Genomic DNA, 19,237 nt, shown 5'->3' with positions numbered 1-19,237 from the left:
CCAAGAGGAAATCAGAGGAACGTCAAATGCACGACCACTTTAATTATGGAGTCCATACGAGAGGCCATGTTGGACTCATTTAGTTCGTGGGAGTAGGAGGGGAAAACTATGGTCAATAAAAAAATGGAGAAATACTTTACGTTTGGTTGGAGTTTTTAAAGAAAAGAGATGAGAAAATAGCTTCTTCCATGGGAATAAGATTCCCACATTTCATTAGAAAGAAAAAACTACGAGGGCTACGGAAAAGTCCAATTCCCACCGGCTGAGAATTAGGATTTTTTTTTTGCAAAACTACCCTTAAGCTTTTTAGAAAGAATAGGGTAAGTTTTTTTTTTATTATTATTATTAAAGGTATAACAAGTATTTTACACAACTACAAGTACTTTGCACAGCTTTCTCAAGAAAATAGATGTTTAACCAAACATAAGTCACTCTAGAATATGTCATTTTATTGTTGGTCAACTAAACATGCAAAAGCCACTTTTTCAAGTATCATATAACTAAGCATTAGTTTTATTGAAAAAATATTTCAGTGAGGAGAACTTCTTTCCACAAATTAAATGAGTTCGTCTTGATCCAATCAGGCCAATTAAATGGAGGGGTAAAAGTTTCCAAAATTACGTACAGTGGATGCAAACAAAAATAATACTTTAAAAAGTGTCGGCTTTGCATGAATGTAATCATGGAAATTTTTTCATAATTTATGATAATTTTTACTAGAAGGAGGTATTTATAGGAAAATTATAGGTAGTGCAACCTCATCCAAGCTCTTGCATGATACCTAGTTGAGGCTTATAGTTCGAACAAAACCTGTGTCTCCCAATATTTTGCCTTTTTTTATTTACTTTCTGAAAGAGCACCATGCAACCTTCCACCAATATTTATATTTTGCTCTTTTCTTTTAATGTAGTTTCTGAAAGAGCACCGTGCAACTTTCCACCAATATTTGCATGCAATATGCTGAACAAATCTCCCAATTTAGTTGTTCAATCTGGCCTATGACCGTCTTCAATTTGTGGTCTGTATAATTCTTGCTCCCGAGCGATGCAATAATGTGAGCAGCCTCCTGTGATGCCTAGATTTGCTGAAAGAATGTGAGCATGATTTCGTTTGCACGGTTCTTGATGTGGCCACTGCCAAAATTGTTCCCAGCTACTTTATCTGATACTTGTTTGCCCCTTTTGCGGCATCGTTGCCTATGAGGTTGATCACAAATTTGGAGCCTGGTTATGTTGTTGATGCAAATGTTGTATTTGACCAAACAGCATATGTTGGGCACTAGAAGTCCTAGCGGTGCTTCTTTTGTTTTTCTTCTTCTCCTTCTCCTCCTCCTTGCACCTTTTGTTTGCATATAATAGTGTGCAAATGAGGCCAGTGTGCAAGATTGGCTTATGAAATAGAGGCAGTCCTCCTTCATAGCCTGACCTCTGACCAATCTTGATGAAATTAATATTTAAACAGTTTGCAGGTATGTCCACCAAGAGGCTAAACCAGGGGGGCTACTCGAACCGTTATTGTTGTTGTTTTTGGGAGAAAGCAGGGCTAAGCCTACCGTGGCCATTATGTTTATTAATATAAACCATATAATAGATACAGTACAAGATAAGTCTCAGTTTCAAAAAGGGCTCACTTTCATCAATAAAAATGCGTACTTATTCTCACGCACTTTCTGCTGTAAATCATCAGTCTACATATATTTACAAGCACTGTAGTTTATCATAAATACAAACAATTCATTTTTTGCTTTTTAAGAAGCAATCCATTTGCTATCGCTGGCCAAGTACAAAAGAGTAACGGCCATCTGTTTGCACAAAAAGAGTAACATGGAGAGCTGGTGCGGCAGCAATGGACGGAGACCCTGAAACATTTTTCAGTAAATACTTTTTCAAAAAAAAAAAAATCCAGTAAATAGAAACATTCTTCTCTGCTCTAAATAATGCAGTTTTTTCTACAAAATAGGAAACAGAAAGTCGGTAAAGAGGGCGGTGTGATGGGCTGTACCTGTCTCAGTAGGCTACGAAATCACATTATGCGACTTTTTCATCATTTGCCTGTGCCTTCGCAATTGCTCTGTCAACACCGGATGACAACTTTGGAAATATAACTTTTCTAGGGATGAAGGCAGGCCCTTTTCTGGCAGCGAGCGGATCTCAGGGCAATTTATTATCTCCAAAACTCGGAGGGTGGAAAGGCTATGCAACAACTCTGTTGGCAGGGACTGAAGATTGTTGCAATTTACAAGGCGTAGCCATCTGAGAGATTTGAGTCCTTGCAACCACAATTGCTCCTCTCCAGCGAACAATATGACTTGAGTTGAGTCAACGATTGTGAGTGATTCAAGTGAGGGCAGGGTGATTGTGGGGAACAGCACTTTGACCAGGGTCGTGTCATCGATGCGCAGGACGCGAAGACGTGCCGAATCCTCGCCCTGCTCTTCCTCATTTGCCAGTATTGTGAGCCGAGGACATCTTCCTATATCCAAAAATTCAAGAGATCTGAGAGCTCGTAAGTCCCCTAGCGACCTCAGTTCTCCGCAGTCCCGAATAGTCAAATTTGTGAGAGCAATCATGCGGCCGAGCACTTCTCCTGGAAGAGATGTTATGTGTGGGCAGCGGTTTAACTCCAATGAGGTAAGAGAGGTGAGATTGTGCAGGCAGCCGGGTAGTGACTCATCCAGATGACCACATGAATCCAATGCAAGCCATCGGATAGAAGAGGGAAGGATCAATTGCACTGGGGACGGGAGCAAGGGACAGTCCATGATTGTCAAATACTCGAGGGAGAGAAAATCTTTAAACCTCTCCATTGGCAACCGCACAACCTTCTGACAGCCAAAAATACTCAAGTCCCTGATAGCCGGCAGGTGGTGTGACAACAGCCATTGTTCCAGATTTACCAGGTTTGGACAATGCAAGATACGCATGCAAGAAATTGAAGAGGTCCTACTGCTGCTTCTGCTGCGCTCTGTCATACTGCTCTCATCAGTAAAACCATAGTCTCCGTCCCATGCTTCTGGGAGCATATTTATTCCCACATTCTCTAGGGACAAATTTCTGAGAGAGGGAGGGAGGGAGGCTAAACCCCTTAGCATGGGACAGTTCAGGATACAGAGTTTAAGCAGTCGAGGAAACATCTGGATACCTTCAATTCTGAACCATTCTTCCCATTCCGGCATGTCTGAAATCTCCAGCTCTTTCAGCAACAAGAATCCTTGGACCTCTGGAGAGCCAAAGAATTCATGACCAACTTGCTTCACCGCATGCATATTTTTGATGCACAGAATCTCGAGGGATGGCAACTGTCCAAGAGATGGCAGTTGCCCGCAACTTTGGATATTTTCTAGGCAAATAGCTTTCAAATATTTGAGCGATTGTGGCTCCAGCCAACTTGGAAATCGGACACCACCATAGTTTCTGATTTCCAACCTTCGGAGATTGGAATGCGGTTTGAGGCCTTCAAGTACATCATCGTTCCCTGAGCTGGTGCCTCTATCAATATTCCATATCAAGGCCAATTCATCAAGGTACTGTTTATTATTCAGCTTAGCCTGACTGGCCTCTTCCTCACTTTCGATGCTCTCAAGATTTTTAATGCAAATTCTTCCATGAAGCTGTATCATGTCCTTTAATTCTTCAATCTTGTGCCCTCTCTGCTTTACAACTTTGAATACCCGCAACTCTTGGAGATATGTTAACTTGCTGATATCAGCCATCTTACAAATTGTCTCCTCATCTGCTTTAAGCTGCCTCAATTTAACTAGGTTGGTCATGCGTGTAGGAAAATTTTCAATTGGGCAGCCAGATATATTTAACACCTGAAGATTGTAAAGGTTACACAGTGATTCAGGCAACCTTCGAATTCTGGTGAAAGAGATATCAAGGTATCGAAGATGTTTTAAATTGCCAATACTTTCAGGCAACTCTTTGATCCGACAATTCCTGAATTTCAACACACGGATCTTTGTTGACGCTGTGAACAAGCAATCAAGCACAGACCAAAATTTTGTATAATACAAATTCTTGAAGACAAGGGTGCGTAGATTCTTACAATTGGCAAAGTTACTCAACTTCAGATTCAGAGTATTTATTGATAGGTGTCGGAGCCTGCTGGGGATTTCCTGCCACTTGCCATCTTCTATTCTTAGATGTTCATCTACTGAGACAGATTGAACCAGATCATGTATCAAATCATGCATCACATATACATCCTCCCATTTATGCTGAAAGAAAGATCTGTCAAGCAAATCATGGAAGAACTCACTCCCTACCTCTTCAATCCGCACATTTCCTTGAGGTACAATGAAGCCTTGTGCTATCCAGACTTGGACTAGCCCGTCTTTTGTGTATGCGTAATCTTTAGGAAATATAGAACAATATGCAACACATTGCTTCAGATATCCAGGCAGGTATTGATAGCTCAACTGTAGGACTGGTATAATGTCATCTTCACGTTGTTTTAGTTCCCATATTTCACTGTTCATGATGGTCCTCCAGTGCCTCTCATCCCAGTCTAAATTCAATAGGCCTCCTAGCGTCTTTGCTGCAAGTGGAGATCCCTTCAGCCTATCAGCAATCTTCCTACCAATAGCTTCCAACTCAAGATGTTCTTTGGGGTTCTGAGAACCAAATGCAAGTCTACTGAAAAATTCCCAATAGGCATCATTTGGTAAACCCTCTAAGAAGACTGCCTCCATTGTGCCCATCATCTTTGCTACCTTTTGAGATCTAGTTGTTACCAAGATCTTGCTTCCCTGCAGCCCGGACCTTAATGGAGCACACAGAAGATTCCATTCGTTGCGGTCATCATTCCAGATGTCATCAAGGACGAGCAGGAATCTCTTTGACATTATCTTCTCCTTAAGGATCTCTTGGAGACAATTCAAATTTTGGTGATAAGAGAGTCTCTCCCGGGTAACAGACTCTATTATCTCTTTAGTTAGCCTTTTCACATCAAAATTATCAAACACGCAAACCCAAATCTTTAAATCAAAATAATCATTTAGCTTCGGATCATTGTAAATGTGTTGGGCAAGAGTAGTTTTTCCGATCCCTCCGATACCGACCACTGGCACAATAAAAATACTATCTTTCTTTTGTCTCTTTGAACAAACACGGATAGGATCATCACCGGATTCAGTTGCATCTGGCGAATTTAACAGCAGTTTTATCACCTTTTCTTTTTCTTTTTCTCGCCCAAACACTTCGGGTTCAGTTAAGAATGAGCTCGTCTCTCGTCTCGCCGATCTCTGATATTTTTTTCCTTCATCATCTAAATCCAGGAGTCTGATGACTTTTTCCATATCATCAGCAATGCTATCTAACCTCCCCATAACCTCCCTCACTTTAGCCACAGCATCACCGTCACGATTGAACACATTTCTGGCAAGTGTAAGAGAAGGAAATAAGAAGGTACCTCTCTGATTTTCTTGGCTTTCAGCCTTTTGCTGCAGGACTTGGTATTTGAATTTGTCCAGTAAGTCTTCGGCATCGTAGGCAGCATCTTTGAGTACTTGGAGGATTTGGGCAAGGTTGTCATCTTTGGTGCGCTTCTTCTCCGCGATGCCAAGGATGAAGCGTGTCCGTGCTAGGGTAGCTTGCAGCCTCATGAGGTCATCCTGAAGCCCCGAGTGGCGCCCGAACTGCTGGATGACATCGGAGATCACCAGGCCGGCCAAGTTGTCCAGTACGGCGGAAGTGATGGATCCTCCAACTGATCGCAGTGCCTCCATATCGATCGGTGGACAAAAGCACCTCCTACAGAAGAGAGAGAGAGAGAGAGAGATTTTCTCCAGGAAATATACTTGCTTTTCTGGGATGGCTGGTGTATGTGGCCTCAATTATTGGGAAGTTGATCGCTGGTGTGCTTCGCCTCAATTATTGAGAAGTTAGTGGAGAGCTTCCGGTAGGTTTGACAATGGGTGGAAAGACAGGATAATCTCTATTTTAGAAAGGCAGGAGATCAGATAATGTTCAACTTTTTTTCTCTCTCTTATTGTCAAGCAAGAAAGTGACTGGTTTACTTATCGTACAAGTTGTCTATATATAATGTTAAAAAAACAATGACAGAGTGGTGGGCATCAAGCTGAAGTGGTCAAAAATAAATATCTTACATAGATAGAGGGATCTGCCAATGAAGAGCCTCCGGTTCAATCAGTGGATTTGGCATGATTCAAGAAACAATATTTGAAATAGGCACCTTTAACTGTTTTGAAAAGGTTCAAATCTTCTACATAAGCATATCTAGAAATACCAACAGCTGCACGCCTTTGATGCAAACTCGACTACACCCCAAAGGTTCCACCTCTCGTCCAAGTGGGCGTGTATAGTTCAAGAAATGCTTCACGGGACCACTCAATTCGGTGTAATACGCAGGGTTGCCACGGAGATCGGTATACTTGGTGGGGAATAAAGTGGCATCCCAAAATAATATTTTAGAGGGACATGGAAGTGGTTCCTTGTAAATTTGGCAGATATAGAGAGACTTCTGCTGCTGACGCAGAGTCTATATATATATATATATATATATATATATATATATATTAAAAATATTCATAAAAAATAATGTTTTGTAAAAATATAAATTAAATATTAATTTTAAAAAAAATTATGCAAATTTTAATATTTAGAAAGATATTTATACAATTTTTTTTTTTTTTGAAGATGCCGCTTATGGGTGTGAGGAGCATATCTTGTTCCTCTTCCTATATTGTAACAAGGTGCCGGCATCAAAAAATAATGGCCTCATTATCCTGTTAGTCATGTTATTATTAGCCTTTAAAGTTTGAACAGTTTAACATAAAAACCCATCAAATCATTCATTCAATGAAAAAAGAAAAAAAAAAAAAGAAGGGAAGAGAAGAAACCTGAAAAATAGGAGAGAGAACAGAAAGCAGATCGACCATTGGGCCGTCCTGGCCCAGCTTTTTTATGTCTTGACTAGAGGCTTGCATGATTCAGGGATATTTTTAAAATCGAACCAACTTCAATCAGTTTTCTAAAACCAAAACTAAAACAAAATTGACCTTATGTGAAAACTGATTCAAACTGACTCGAAAAATTCATTTCGTTCAGTTTATCGGGTTTGCTACAACATCATCCCCCGAGTTTGCTAGAACATCATCCCCTCTTCGAAAAGGAGCGGTGATGAGGATGATGGGGGAGGAAAGGAGAATATGCAATTATAGAGGAATAAGTTTGCTACAGTGTGATCTACCTGTGCTCGAGAGTCTCTTCAACATGGAGGCAGAAACCCCCACCAAGTGCCAATTCTCCTTCGGCTTATCGCCTCTAGCTCCATCATCCTCAAATGGAGAATCCTAGCTGTCAATTACATGAGGCTTCCGCCTCCACCTTCTCTGAACAAACCGAATGATAACCAAAGAGCGGGAGACTGTGGGATTGAAACATGAATCTACTCATCTTAGTGATTGATTGAAGGAAGAAAGAATTGCAAAACCCTAATTTTTGAAAGGTGGAATGGGGATTGAGGAGTAGAAAAAGTGATTGATTGAAGGAAGAAAGAATTGCAAAACCCTAATTTTTGAAAGGTGGAATGGGGATTGAGGAGTAGAAAAGGTGGAATGGGGATCAAAGAAAAAGGCTGTAGGAGAGATCTTGAATTTGATGAAGCAGAGCTTGTTGACGTCCAATGAGACATTGCCAAATATATTGAGAGGAGTGCCTCCTTCGGGCCTCCACTGACAATGCGAAAGGGACCAAGCAACAAAGAGAGTGGACGAAGGGGGATCTTGAGTGGCGGATGGGTAGAGTGTAAGGAAGTCTTAGGAGAGGCAAGAAAAGGACCGAAGGATTGGAGATGGCTAGGACTCGTAGTAAACTGAACAACTGAAGTAGGTGAACCACTTTACATCGCAGCCAGCAGGTGATTCACACCCCTAGTCTTAATGATGGCTAATTCACAGACGAGCCAGCACGGCAGTAATTGTATCGCAGCAGGACTCAACAGGATTTGTCCAATAACAAGGGCCATGACGTGGTGACAGAACTCTGAGTTCAAGTTTGGCCGATTCTATGCCTTGAAAATGGAATGATCCTTCAAAAGGAGAGGGGCAGGTTATCGAAACTAGAGATGGGCATTGGGCCGGGCTGCCTATGGCCCGGCACGGCTCGGCACGAAGCGGGCCGTGCCTAGCACGGCTCATAAAAGGGGGCCAGGCTGGGTTAAGAATTTTTGACCCGCGGGCCGAGCCCGGCACGGCCCATAAGGGCCTGGGCTGGCACGATTCGTGGGCCAAATCTGACACGGTCGTGGGCCAGCCCGGAACGGCCCTCCCCTCTCCTTCCCTCTTGTCCGATATATCGAAAAGAGATCGCTGAGCGTTCCTCCCCCGATTCATGATCGCTGATGGCCTCGGCCGTGGTAAACAACGTTGGAGTGTCGCCGGAGGGCTTACTTGACTGCCCGCCGGCGTCCTACTCCCCCTACGGCTGGCTCAGCCCTCGGATCTCGCTCAGCCGCGACCACGCTAACGGCGACCAGCCCGCCCCTGCCTCCGCCGCCGCCCTGGCGGCGCCTTCCTGTAACCCGTTGGAAGAGCTGGAGACTGCCAGCAATGACCTGGTCGACTTCGAGTTCCGGCTGGACGATCCTGTCGCCATGCTCCCCGCTGACGAGCTCTTCTCTGACGGGAAGCTGGTCCCCCTGCAGCCGTCGCCGACGGCGTCAAAGCTGCCTGATGAGTCCTCCTCCGAGATCCGGTCGCCCGAGCCGCTGAAGTCGTGGCGGAGGGCGGAGAACGCCTCTGGATTGGACCCCTACATCTTCTCTCCCAAGGCGCCACGGTGTTCCAGCCGGTGGAGGGAGCTACTCGGCCTCAAGAAGGCACAAACCCCGAAGCCCGATTCCCGGAAGCCCGTCGTCGCCGCTTCCAAAACCCGAACCCCAAATCTCTGAAGCATTTGCTCCATCGGAACCCAAGATCGCGGCCAGCGGACTCGTCCTTGAGCCTCCCACTGCTCCACGACTTGGACACCGAGTCGGTATCCATCTCCTCCCGGCTATCCGTTTCCTCCTCCGGTCCCGACCACGAGGACCTCCCCAAGATCTCTCTCGACTCCGAGAAACCGGCGGCCCAGATCCCGTCTCGTGCCGGGCACGGCCCGCTACCCCACGGGCCTAGGGCCGTGCCGGGCTTAGCCTTTAGGTTAAACGGGCCGTGCCAGGCACAACCCATTTAGTAACAAGCCGGGCCAGGCACGGCCCGTTTGGTCTGTGGCCCGGTGGGCTTGAGCCCGGCACGGCCCAATACCAATCTCTAATTGTAACCTCCAATGAATGGTGAGTGCAGAGAGGGAGATATCATATAGTGAAGAGATCCGATGGCAGTGGTCTGATTACAAAATTTCACATCCAACTGAAATCAATAAACTGCAGATCGCCCATGAAAATCAAGCACTCCCGCAATTAGCAAAGAAGATTATCAGAATATGCTTATTAGTTATAAGACAATGGTCACCGACAACTGTTAGCTCACCTGGTTGGCACCCCTCTCTCACAAGAGCTCACCATAGGTTCAAGGTTCTAAGTGGTGGTATATTACCTCTGTATCGGTCACACAAAAAAAAGTCAATGATTTTTCTCTTAAGTCATACAAGAGCAAAACAAAATCTTTTAGCTTTATTGGACCAACCAAAATTAACTACATGCAGATAATTCATTAAAGTCTAAAGTATTCTTAAAGTCGATTAGCCAAGAAGATATTAACACTATGCTCAAGTAACTAAATGCTAATAGTTAGTAATTCCTAAATATAGTTATCAAGTGCATGATAGAATTTAACAACAATATCAAACAATTAAGTTGAAAAAGATTACAGATCAAGATATTAGTATAGCAAGGTGCAGCATATTCTCCTAACAATTTCAAAGCTACAGAGTTTGGACCATAAACTAACTATAAGGACGCAAAGTGGTACAATGGCAAGCATAAAGGCTAACCAATGCATGACAATAAATAGGTCTTACAAGAGTAAATGCATTTAGATGAGGACTAAGAGTAAGAACCAGTTAGAATATGCCAAACAAAGACAAAACACAATGTTGCTGTGCCATGTTTGAAGAGCATTCCAGGTGATGCATTCAAATTTTGTATGAAGCTCATTTACTGATATTCCATATGCCAGCCACAAGTACTAGATATACAGAGCCAGGTATTCCACTAGTTGCACCACAGTCCAGTACAGCAAACCATTAGCATACTGCAGATTTCTAGAGACTAATCACGAGTTCGGAGCTTTGTTTCCTTCAGAAAAACAATAATGTTAAAAAAGAACTAGCAAAATAAAACTAAGATGCAAACAAACTGCAAACTAAAATAAGCCATGAGAGGAATAGGATCTGAAGAGAAGCTCAGTAAAGGCAATCATAGTCGAGAAGAAAAGCCAATGTTAAACATAAGATCAGTTTCTTCAGATGGAATAATTTACAACAGTAACATATGTCCTCTCCCATTCTTGTGAGAAAATGGGACCGGGATAGGGTCAGGACTCCGAAACCTATCCATACAGAGAAAGAAGAAGAAAAAGGAAGAAAGGAAGGAAGGAAGGACGAAAAAAGAAGGAAGAAGTGAAAAAATGAAGAAGAAACAAAGAAGAAAGGAAAGAGAAAGAAGAAACGGAAAGAAAGAAGAAAAAGAAGAGATAGCAAAAAGAAAGAAGAAAAAGGAAAGAAAGAAAAGTAAGGAAAAAAAAAGGGAAGGAAAGAGGAGGAAAAGAAAGAAAAAGGAGAAACCAGAATACTCCTGTCCCACAGGATTTAAAACGTTGATTCATCAATCTAGAAATCAAACTACGTCACTGAACAGGCTTTCACTGCAAGAAAAATATTCCAGAAGGATCTCCTTACATATCATTACATGATAACCAGTTCCTATTGACCTTTGACAGCCAGAATGATTTCCATCCTTTTATGTATGATCATATTCCATCTAATTCTATACAGACTTGGCTTTACATCCGATGGTGCTGTGTATGATATTCAAGGCTAACAAGCTGTTCAGCAGAACTTTCTCCACATTTTAGCATTAATTGTAAACTTTCTCAGGCACTCTACTTCTCAATAGACGGCCAAAGGTGGTCAGTGCATCATGAAATTTGCGTATCTTAAGAAAACCCCTTATCATGGCAATTTCACTTTCTGTAAAATCAGCCCTCTCCATTACCAATTCAACTACCCTATTAAGCGTATCCTCCATGGCTAAGGATAACAGACCTTCAGCTAGCATTGAAAAAGAGGAAAATACGGGCAAGAATCCCTTCTCTGTCATTTCCACCAGGAAATCAACAGCTTCTCCAATTGGTCCTCCCCCAAGACACAGACCACGGAAAACAAATTTATGTGTGACAGCATCTGGAGGCTCTCCCTTCTCTACCATCTCCCTGAAGAGCCTTATAGCTTCTCTAGTCTTCCTCTGCTTAAAGAGTGATTGTATCACAGGATTATAAGCTTTTGGAGTTGGGACCATCCCCTTCATCTGTATGGTTCTAAGGAGCTTACAAGCGACTTGTGTCCTACCTGCCTTGCACAGGCCACCGATGAGAGTCCCATACGTAACAATATCAGGTTCACAGCCATTTGAAGTCATAGTTTGAACTATATCCGCAGCTTTCTTTATGTTTCCTTGCTTGCAATAATGTGTGAGCAAGGAATTATATGTGAGCTTGTCAGGTTTCAATCCCTCCATTATCATCTGATCCATAAGTTCAGTGGCTTCGTCAACCCTATTACTCTTACACAAGCCATCTATAAGAGTATTATAAGTCACCAAATTCCTTGAGACTCCTTGCATATCCATCTGGTCAAATATCTCTTCTGCTTCTTCAATTCGCATGTTCTTGCACAGCCCATCTATTAGAGTATTATATGTCACAACACTTCGGGCACAGCCATTCAGTTCCATTTCTTTCAGCAAGCCCAGAGCTTTCCCTAGCTCCCCATGGAGACAAAGGTGGTCAATCAATATGTTGTAAGTAAATTCATCAGGCGAGCAACCACTGTTTTTCATCTCCTCAAACATTCGCAAAGCTATCTCATAATCCCCAGCCTTGCAGAGACCACTGATCAAGGAATTGAAAGTATATACATCTGGTAGAATACCTTTGAGAGTGAGGCCACGGGCAAGTTCTATAGCATCATCAAGTCGGTTCTCTGTACACATAGTACTAATAAGAGTATTATAGGTTACCATATTTGGTAAGCAACCCCTCTCGGCCATCTGATTCAGGACACATGTAGCTTCTTCAATCTCTCCTAATTTACACAACCCAGAAATCAGAGTATTGTAAGTCACAACATCAGGATCATAACCTTCCTGAAGCATCACATCTAATATCTCAAGTGCATGCTTGATATGCCCAGCTCGGCACAGCCCACTAACCAGAGTGTTGAAAGTGAACTTATCAGGGCTGAATCCCTTTACAGACTCTTCTTGTATCAACCCAAGAGCTTCTTCTACTTTTCCTTGTTTGCAGTATCCATGTATCAGAACATTAACCGTTACATTGGTCCGAATGCAACCCATCTCCGACATTCTTGCCTTTATTCTTAATGCACCCTCCATATTCCCTTCTTCAATGAAGCCCTGCATCAGGGTAGTGAATGTTATCTCATCAGGCACCAAACCATAGCTTGACATCTCCTCCATCATCGAAATTGCGGGTCTAATTTGATGCGTTTTACACAAAGCCTTAATCAAGATATTGAAAGTAGATACATCTGGTTGGATTCCTCTACTAGTCATTGTAGAATACACCAATTCAATCAATTTAATCTTGCTTTCTTCCACAAGGATATTTAGCACAAAATTGCAAATATATGTATTGGGTTTGACTCCAAATTCTTCCATCAGATTGAGAACCACATTAACAGCCTCATCGAACAGCTGGAATCTAGAATAACTTTCAATGAAGATCTGGAAAATACCTGCATCAATCTTACAGCCGGAGAACCCCATCTCCTGTAAAAGGCCCTTCATCTGATCAAAAGATCCGGCCTCTCCGAGCTGCTGAAGGATCTCCTTGTAAATAGAGGAAGTGAGTGTGAAATTCTCTTTCTTTGACACCCAATTAAGTAGGCGGAGAGAGGACTCCGCATCCTTCTGGCGGCGGAGGACGCCAAGAAGATCATCCGGGGTAAAATCAGGAGGGATTTGGTGGATAGGACTGGCGTCAGAAGCAGTCGATACCGCAAGCTCTTGGCGACCTTGGACGGATGCAAATGGGACAAACTTCGGCAGCTTTCGGTCTAGTGTATGAGGGGGGCAGCTTAACTTCTGAAGAAGAACAAAGGGATGAGGCATCAGAGCTGACAAAAAAGGCGCCATTGGGGAAATATCTCAAACATGTAGCGCTCGAACAGGGAACAGATATCTGCAAGAAGTGGGTTCTTCAGTTGAAGCGCTCAAACAGCTGGGGATTATCTAAAAAATAATAGAAAGGGAGATGGAGGTGCAAAGATCCAGCTCCTTAAAGAGAAAAATCAAAATGGTAGTGAGAATATACGAGGCGGATGGCACTTGGAAATCGTGAGCTTGGAAAGTTTAGAAATAGAAATCAGCTGAAGAGGATTTCTTTCCAAGAGAAAGGATTGCAGGACTAGAAGTGGACAAGAATTGGGATAAAACAAGGGAAATTGGAGAAGGAATTGTTTTGGAAACAAAGATGTTTACAGGTGGAGTGAAAATGGATAAGAGGTCCAGTCGCTATCCCAATTTGAGAATTGAGGGAAGGGATGACCATAACGGGAGATATCATACCCCACACTGCATGCACGTGCCGTGCGCCCTCCTGTTCCTTTGGCTGCCGTGTTCCAAAGAAAAGCACTTGCATGCGCATAATCACAATCATCCATTTCTCTAGCAGTGCATCCAGATGAGCGCTTGATGAATAGAAACTATAAAAACAAGCGGCTATCAATAGCTATGTGCGATGCCACATGGTGCACAAAGTATATACATCTGTCTTGATGATTGGCCCATAATGTACCTTGATGATTGGTGGTGTTGCATACAGTATAGGATATAATTTTTGCCTGCCTATGTATGGGTCAGATTGGACTCAACCAGACTTGGTACATCGAGCTTGAGTCCAAATGGTCATGGGCCAAGCTTGGGGTTCCACTTTGTGGTGGCCTTATAAGAGAAGGATTGGACCTGGTTTCCCAGTGGGCAGGGGCCATACCTTCAGGATCCAGTCTTCCTGCCAGCTACAAATTTCCAAATCTGGACCAACTAGAACCCTTTCTATGATGTAAGAAGAATCCTAATGCAATCCAGATCCTTCGTTGTATCAATATTTTAATATCAGAAAATATATATTTGCTATCCAATTAGGCTAGTTTGACGAGGAAGAACATTATATTCGAAGGAAACTAACCAAGCTCGAAATGGTTTTTGGGAGGCCCAGAAAATCTTCTTTCTTTTCCAAGCAATTCATCTTCTTTCTTTTCTTCTTCTCTCTCTTTTTTTTTTCTTTCTTAATGAAGATGCCATAGCAAATGCATCAAATCCTGACCTTTAACTTGTGCCTTCTCTTCATGCTGGTGTTAGGTACTGCATCTTGTAACAAGTTTTTCATATTGGAGATGCCAAAGGATCGTCAGCACCAAAAGCCACACCCAACCTGCCTCACAGGACATCCTCATCACCTCACTGGAGACCCACTAATGGAGTTTCTTCCAATCTACTGAAAAATAGTGGGGTCCCAGGCATAGCCATGAACTTCTTGCCGAGCAACTTCGAGCCTGCAGCCTTCTAATGGGCTGCTGTGCCTTCCCTCGAAGAGGTGGCATGGCAAGAAGAGAGCCTTGCTGCTGTGCATTCTTCTGACTCAATGCTGGGCCACGTTGGAACTACGATATGCCTAGAAGTCTTGAACACAGTGCTTTGAGATTTTTTATAGGTATCTCTCCTGTCACGCTCGTAAATTGTTAGGGCATTGCGTCACACATCGATCTTAGAGATAGAAAAGAGACCATAAAAATCGTTTATAGATAGAATAACTAAGTGGACAATTATGTATTTCACAAGAAAAATTGGATCATTCTCGACACTTGCAAATAGTTCACAGCTATATATGAGGTAGGCATCAAGATTTTTCTTTCTTATTTTTAAGCAAACTTGGGCTTAATTAATCATGATTTATGTGTTCATCTTTCTTCTTCTTTTTTTTTTTACATATTTCAAGAAAGATATCATTTAATTCTTTTTCTATTGTTTCTTTTCTAACTGAGATGTATGGTCCATAGATCTATATGTCTATATGTAGAGACCCACGTTTGAGTTGGGCCGGCCTCTAAGCAAGGGCGGCCCAACTCGTGAAAATGGGGGAGGGAGTCTCCCGATCGTAACGCTCTCCCTCCCCTGTTTTCGGAAAGTTTTCCCTCTCCTCCTGAATCCACCGGGAAGGAGGATCTTAGGGTGATAAAAACCCTAGCAATCGAGCCGAGACCTCCTCCTCTCCCTAGGGCATCAGCCGAGAAGCTTCCACACAAAAAAAAAGAGAGAGAAAGAGATTGGGTTTCTACCTTGCCGCGGGGAGGATCGGAGCTTTCGCCATCGAGCCGGTCGGGAGGAGCTCGCCGGAGGCAGGGTGAGCATCTTCTCCTTCTTCTCCTTCGTCTTTGGCTATTATTTCTTTGGGAATGAGGCCGGAAAGCCGCCGGGTTGATGGAGAAGCCGATGCCTTGTTCGGCCTTCTCCTCTCTTGTTCCAGCCGGCCGTCACCGGGCGTGGCACCGCCGGCACCACCACACAGGCCGACGACCAGGGAGCGTCGCCCGTCTACTGTCGAGCGCCTTTTCCCCCTTTCCGTCAGGAAGAAAGGAAGAAAGAGAGAGAGAGAGAGAGAGAGAGCCGACCCTCTCTTCTTTGATATTTTGTTGACGGGAGGAAGAAAGAAAGAGAGAGAGAGAGAGAACAATTCTTTGTTTTTCTCCCTCTCTAATTGCTCTCTTTTATTGCTTTGTTTTCTCTCTAGTTTAATATAGGGAAATCATGGGCTCATGGTTAATCCTGGGGTGTTAGATACTGGTGGACTCTTAAGAGGATCCATAGGGAGTTTTGGATTTTTATATGTCTTGGATAATTTTTAATAATAACTTGGTTCTGTAGGGAAACAATCTATTGGACGAAAGGACGTTGAGCAGGGTTCTGCGCATTCCAGTTCAGAGATCACCGTGAGGGCGGGTGTTTAGTCTGTCTGAGCTTTTCAACAAAGGGTAAGGATCCTTGTACGCCAATCCTGCATGATATAATATTTTTATACTTAGATATGTATGATATGCTATGATCCAGACAAATCAAAAATAGTTTTATATTAAATTATATTTTGATCGTGTTGGCTTATGATTGGTAGTATGATGGATGCATGTATGTGTATAACTTATACCTGCATAATTGAATTTATGGATGTGGTGGTATGGACTAACCATGTTATATTGATTGCCCTGTCACAGGCCGGAAACGTGACCATAGTTAGTCTAGGCCGGAAATAAAGTGGAAAAGGGAATGGATGTGTTTTTGTGAATTGATTAAATGAACAGGGACTTTGGGCTTATCTCGATATTATCGATTGCCCCATCACAGGCTGAAAATGTGATATTATTGATTGCCCCATCACAGGCTGGAAATGTGATACTATCGATTGCCCCATCACAGGCTGGAAATGTGATACCATTGATTGCCCCGTCACGGGCCGGAAACGTGATCGGGATGTAGCCCAAAGTCGGAAAGATAATTGATCCGGATCAAGTTAACATAGAATGGAAAGAAAAAGCATTGAAAACAGTCATAATGATATAATATTTTTGTGTTGGTATGGATGTGTAGGGATTCTTACTGGGCTGTAAAGCTCACCCTCTTCTTCTTCTTTTTCTTTACCAGAGTTGCAGGATGCATAGATTTGGATGGGATGGGCGCAGAGTGCAAGTACCAGAATCATTAGTTAGTTTGTTTGTTTATCCTTCTTTGATGTTGATGAACATTTAAAGATCTTGTAATTGAACTAATTTTTTTATTTGGACATGTCGGATTTGTCTATTTGAATTATTAATTTCTTGTAGATTATTGGAATTTTTGTTAATCATAGGCCTTGCATGATCTTTAGGGCACTGCTCTAGGGCTCATGCGGCCGGTCGCGTACCGGACCCGGGTGCTGGGTTTGGGGCGTGACAGAATGGTATCAGAGCTTAAGGTTTAGGTATCCTAGGGTTCAAGTTCGGATGAGTGTGAGTAGAGAATTATAATAGAAAAACTATCAGAGCCTTGATTTAAGATCACTTAGGATTGTGGCAGGAATGATATTAGAGCTTAAGACCACGAGGGACTATGGCTTAAGTGGCATTAGAGTTTGAGGTTTAAGATCATTGGGGATAGTGACAAAATTAGAACCAAAAAATAAGTGATCACTAGGGTTTGCGACAGAAATGTCTCATAGCTTAAGGTTATGATCACTTGGAACATGATAATTAAATTCAGTACTTAAGGTGTAAGATCACTGGGCATTGTGATAAAATGTATGCATCGGGTTTGGTTCTCGATGAGTGTAGAAGGAAAGTATAAATTGTCTTTGATCATGATAAGAGAGGTTTGACCTAAGATAATTGTAGGAGGGTCAACAATGGCATATCGGTTATACCATGTTTAGATATTATTTAAATGACCTGGAAGTTCAAACTTGATATAGGTTTTGATGTAATTGTACTTTTGGTTTTGCTGCTAATTATTAGAGTGGGATTTGTACATAGATCTTCTATAGTATTGGAGTGAGCTAAGGAGATTTCATAATATTGAAAGGAATGTTCTTCGAAGTTGAATATGTATGTGGATTATATCTGGTATTGGCATATTGGATATTACAAATAGGTTTATTTCTTATTAATATATTTGATTATTTTGAGGCCATAGAATATGCATATTGATGAGGGAATTCTAATTATTTGAATTCTCACATTTGGATTGGGCTACTGGATTTTACTTGTAATTGTAGAAGACTATTTGATGTGTAGATGTAAAACTCAAGCCTAGGTTTAAGATTTGAGTAGGGATCTTTTGTCATTGTTGATGAAGCCACTAATAAATGTCATATTGAGTAAAGACTTCGATCATGAGATGCTTACATGAATTATCATATATAGCATTGCTGATGAATGTTAAGAATTTTGGTGGAGAAAGATCTGGAGATCGATAGAGTTAATTCTAATCATAGTGTATTGGCTCAATGGCTTTTAACCCATTGAATTTGAAGTAAATCTTTTTGGAAAGAAGATCAACGTAGATTGTCTAATCGAATTGCGGAGGAAATCCATGGTTAATTTATTTTAAATTAAACCTAGATATTTTGGATTTTAAAATGGTTGTGAAGATCATGTAGTGACCTTAAACATGATTAATGGCTTGAGTGCTAGTTATGGTTAGTTTACTCTACATAAATTGAGGACAGAGAGATCTGGAGGTTCTGCTCAATTAAAGTTTTGAAATTTGGATTTTCTTACTCCTAGTGCAAAGCGATATATCGGTCATAAATCATTTAGAGGCTTTAGAGTATTTAATGGATTAAATCAGAGTGCGCAGCGGAAGTGTGGTGGTTTGAGTTATTTTGAAACTGGTTAAGGAAATTAATATTTGATCTAAAAGGCAGTATGATGGAATACTTGAGTTAGTTTCTAGTAGAGGAGAATGTTGTTGATTCTATGGACAATCTAGAGGTAGCTACGCAATTTTCACCAATGGATTCTTCTATTGTTGACAACTTTTGGAAGAATCTTGGGCATGTTAAATTTAGCATTAACGGTTGATGATTCCTTGGTTGGTCTTAGACTTGGAATGTTTTAACATGGATCTCCTATTTGTTGGGATGATGTGGGCGAGAGAAAATTATTAGGCCCAAAGATAGTGCAATAGACCATAGATAAGGTGTAAGTGATCAGAGAACGACTTCGTACAGCTCAGAGTCGTTAAAAGAGTTATGCTAATAATAGAAGGAGATCAAAATAACCTACTATGTGTTATATATGGAAAGGATCAAGTTTTGTGATGCCATGTGTTGCCCAAGGTGACAAGCCAAGAGGGGGGGTGAATTGGTTTCTTTTAATTTTAACTATCTTACTTGTGTTAAATGATGAGTTAGTGAACTTAAACAAATCACAATGCAAACAACAAGAAGTATAGTGGTTCGGTGCTCTCCTTAGCACCTACGTCCACTCCCCAAGCGACCCCTTGGGAA

The 19,237-nt window shown here is 42.1% G+C and overlaps 3 protein-coding genes across 3 annotated transcripts; 1 reads left to right on the top strand and 2 right to left on the bottom strand.

Moving 5' to 3' along the window:
* Nucleotides 1-1,511: 1,511 nt before the first annotated feature.
* On the bottom strand, nt 1,512-6,515 carry LOC120112416 (putative disease resistance protein RGA4). The gene is made up of 2 exons (XM_089925400.1): nt 2,002-6,515; nt 1,512-1,858 (listed from the first exon to the last, which is right to left on the bottom strand). Exon 1 carries the CDS (start codon nt 5,726-5,728, stop codon nt 2,015-2,017), a length of 3,714 nt encoding a protein of 1,237 aa, XP_089781526.1. The 5' UTR covers nt 5,729-6,515; the 3' UTR covers nt 1,512-1,858; nt 2,002-2,014.
* Nucleotides 6,516-6,520: 5 nt separating this feature from the next.
* LOC149752871 (uncharacterized) lies at nt 6,521-13,453 on the top strand. Its single transcript, XM_089925402.1, has one exon. It carries the CDS (start codon nt 8,365-8,367, stop codon nt 8,911-8,913), a length of 549 nt encoding a protein of 182 aa, XP_089781528.1. The 5' UTR covers nt 6,521-8,364; the 3' UTR covers nt 8,914-13,453.
* On the bottom strand, nt 9,820-13,786 carry MEE40 (Pentatricopeptide repeat (PPR) superfamily protein). Its single transcript, XM_089925401.1, has 2 exons — nt 10,863-13,786; nt 9,820-10,260 (listed from the first exon to the last, which is right to left on the bottom strand). Exon 1 carries the CDS (start codon nt 13,336-13,338, stop codon nt 11,041-11,043), a length of 2,298 nt encoding a protein of 765 aa, XP_089781527.1. The 5' UTR covers nt 13,339-13,786; the 3' UTR covers nt 9,820-10,260; nt 10,863-11,040.
* Between the last annotated feature and the right edge of the window lie 5,451 nt (nt 13,787-19,237).

Source organism: Phoenix dactylifera, chromosome 9, assembly GCF_051530095.1.
Source record: "Phoenix dactylifera cultivar Ajwa chromosome 9, Ajwa_hap1_PhDact_Kaust_v1.1, whole genome shotgun sequence".
Lineage (NCBI taxonomy): Eukaryota > Viridiplantae > Streptophyta > Magnoliopsida > Arecales > Arecaceae > Phoenix > Phoenix dactylifera.
Note: the sequence above shows the minus strand (reverse complement) of the source record. Positions and strands in the feature narration are given on the sequence as shown.

Bases quoted from the DNA above. Each gene is read 5' to 3' on its own strand.
- LOC120112416 (XM_089925400.1), bottom strand. From the start codon at position 5,728: ATGGAGGCACTGCGATCAGTTGGAGGATCCATCACTTCCGCCGTACTG.
- LOC149752871 (XM_089925402.1), top strand. From the start codon at position 8,365: ATGGCCTCGGCCGTGGTAAACAACGTTGGAGTGTCGCCGGAGGGCTTA.
- MEE40 (XM_089925401.1), bottom strand. From the start codon at position 13,338: ATGGCGCCTTTTTTGTCAGCTCTGATGCCTCATCCCTTTGTTCTTCTT.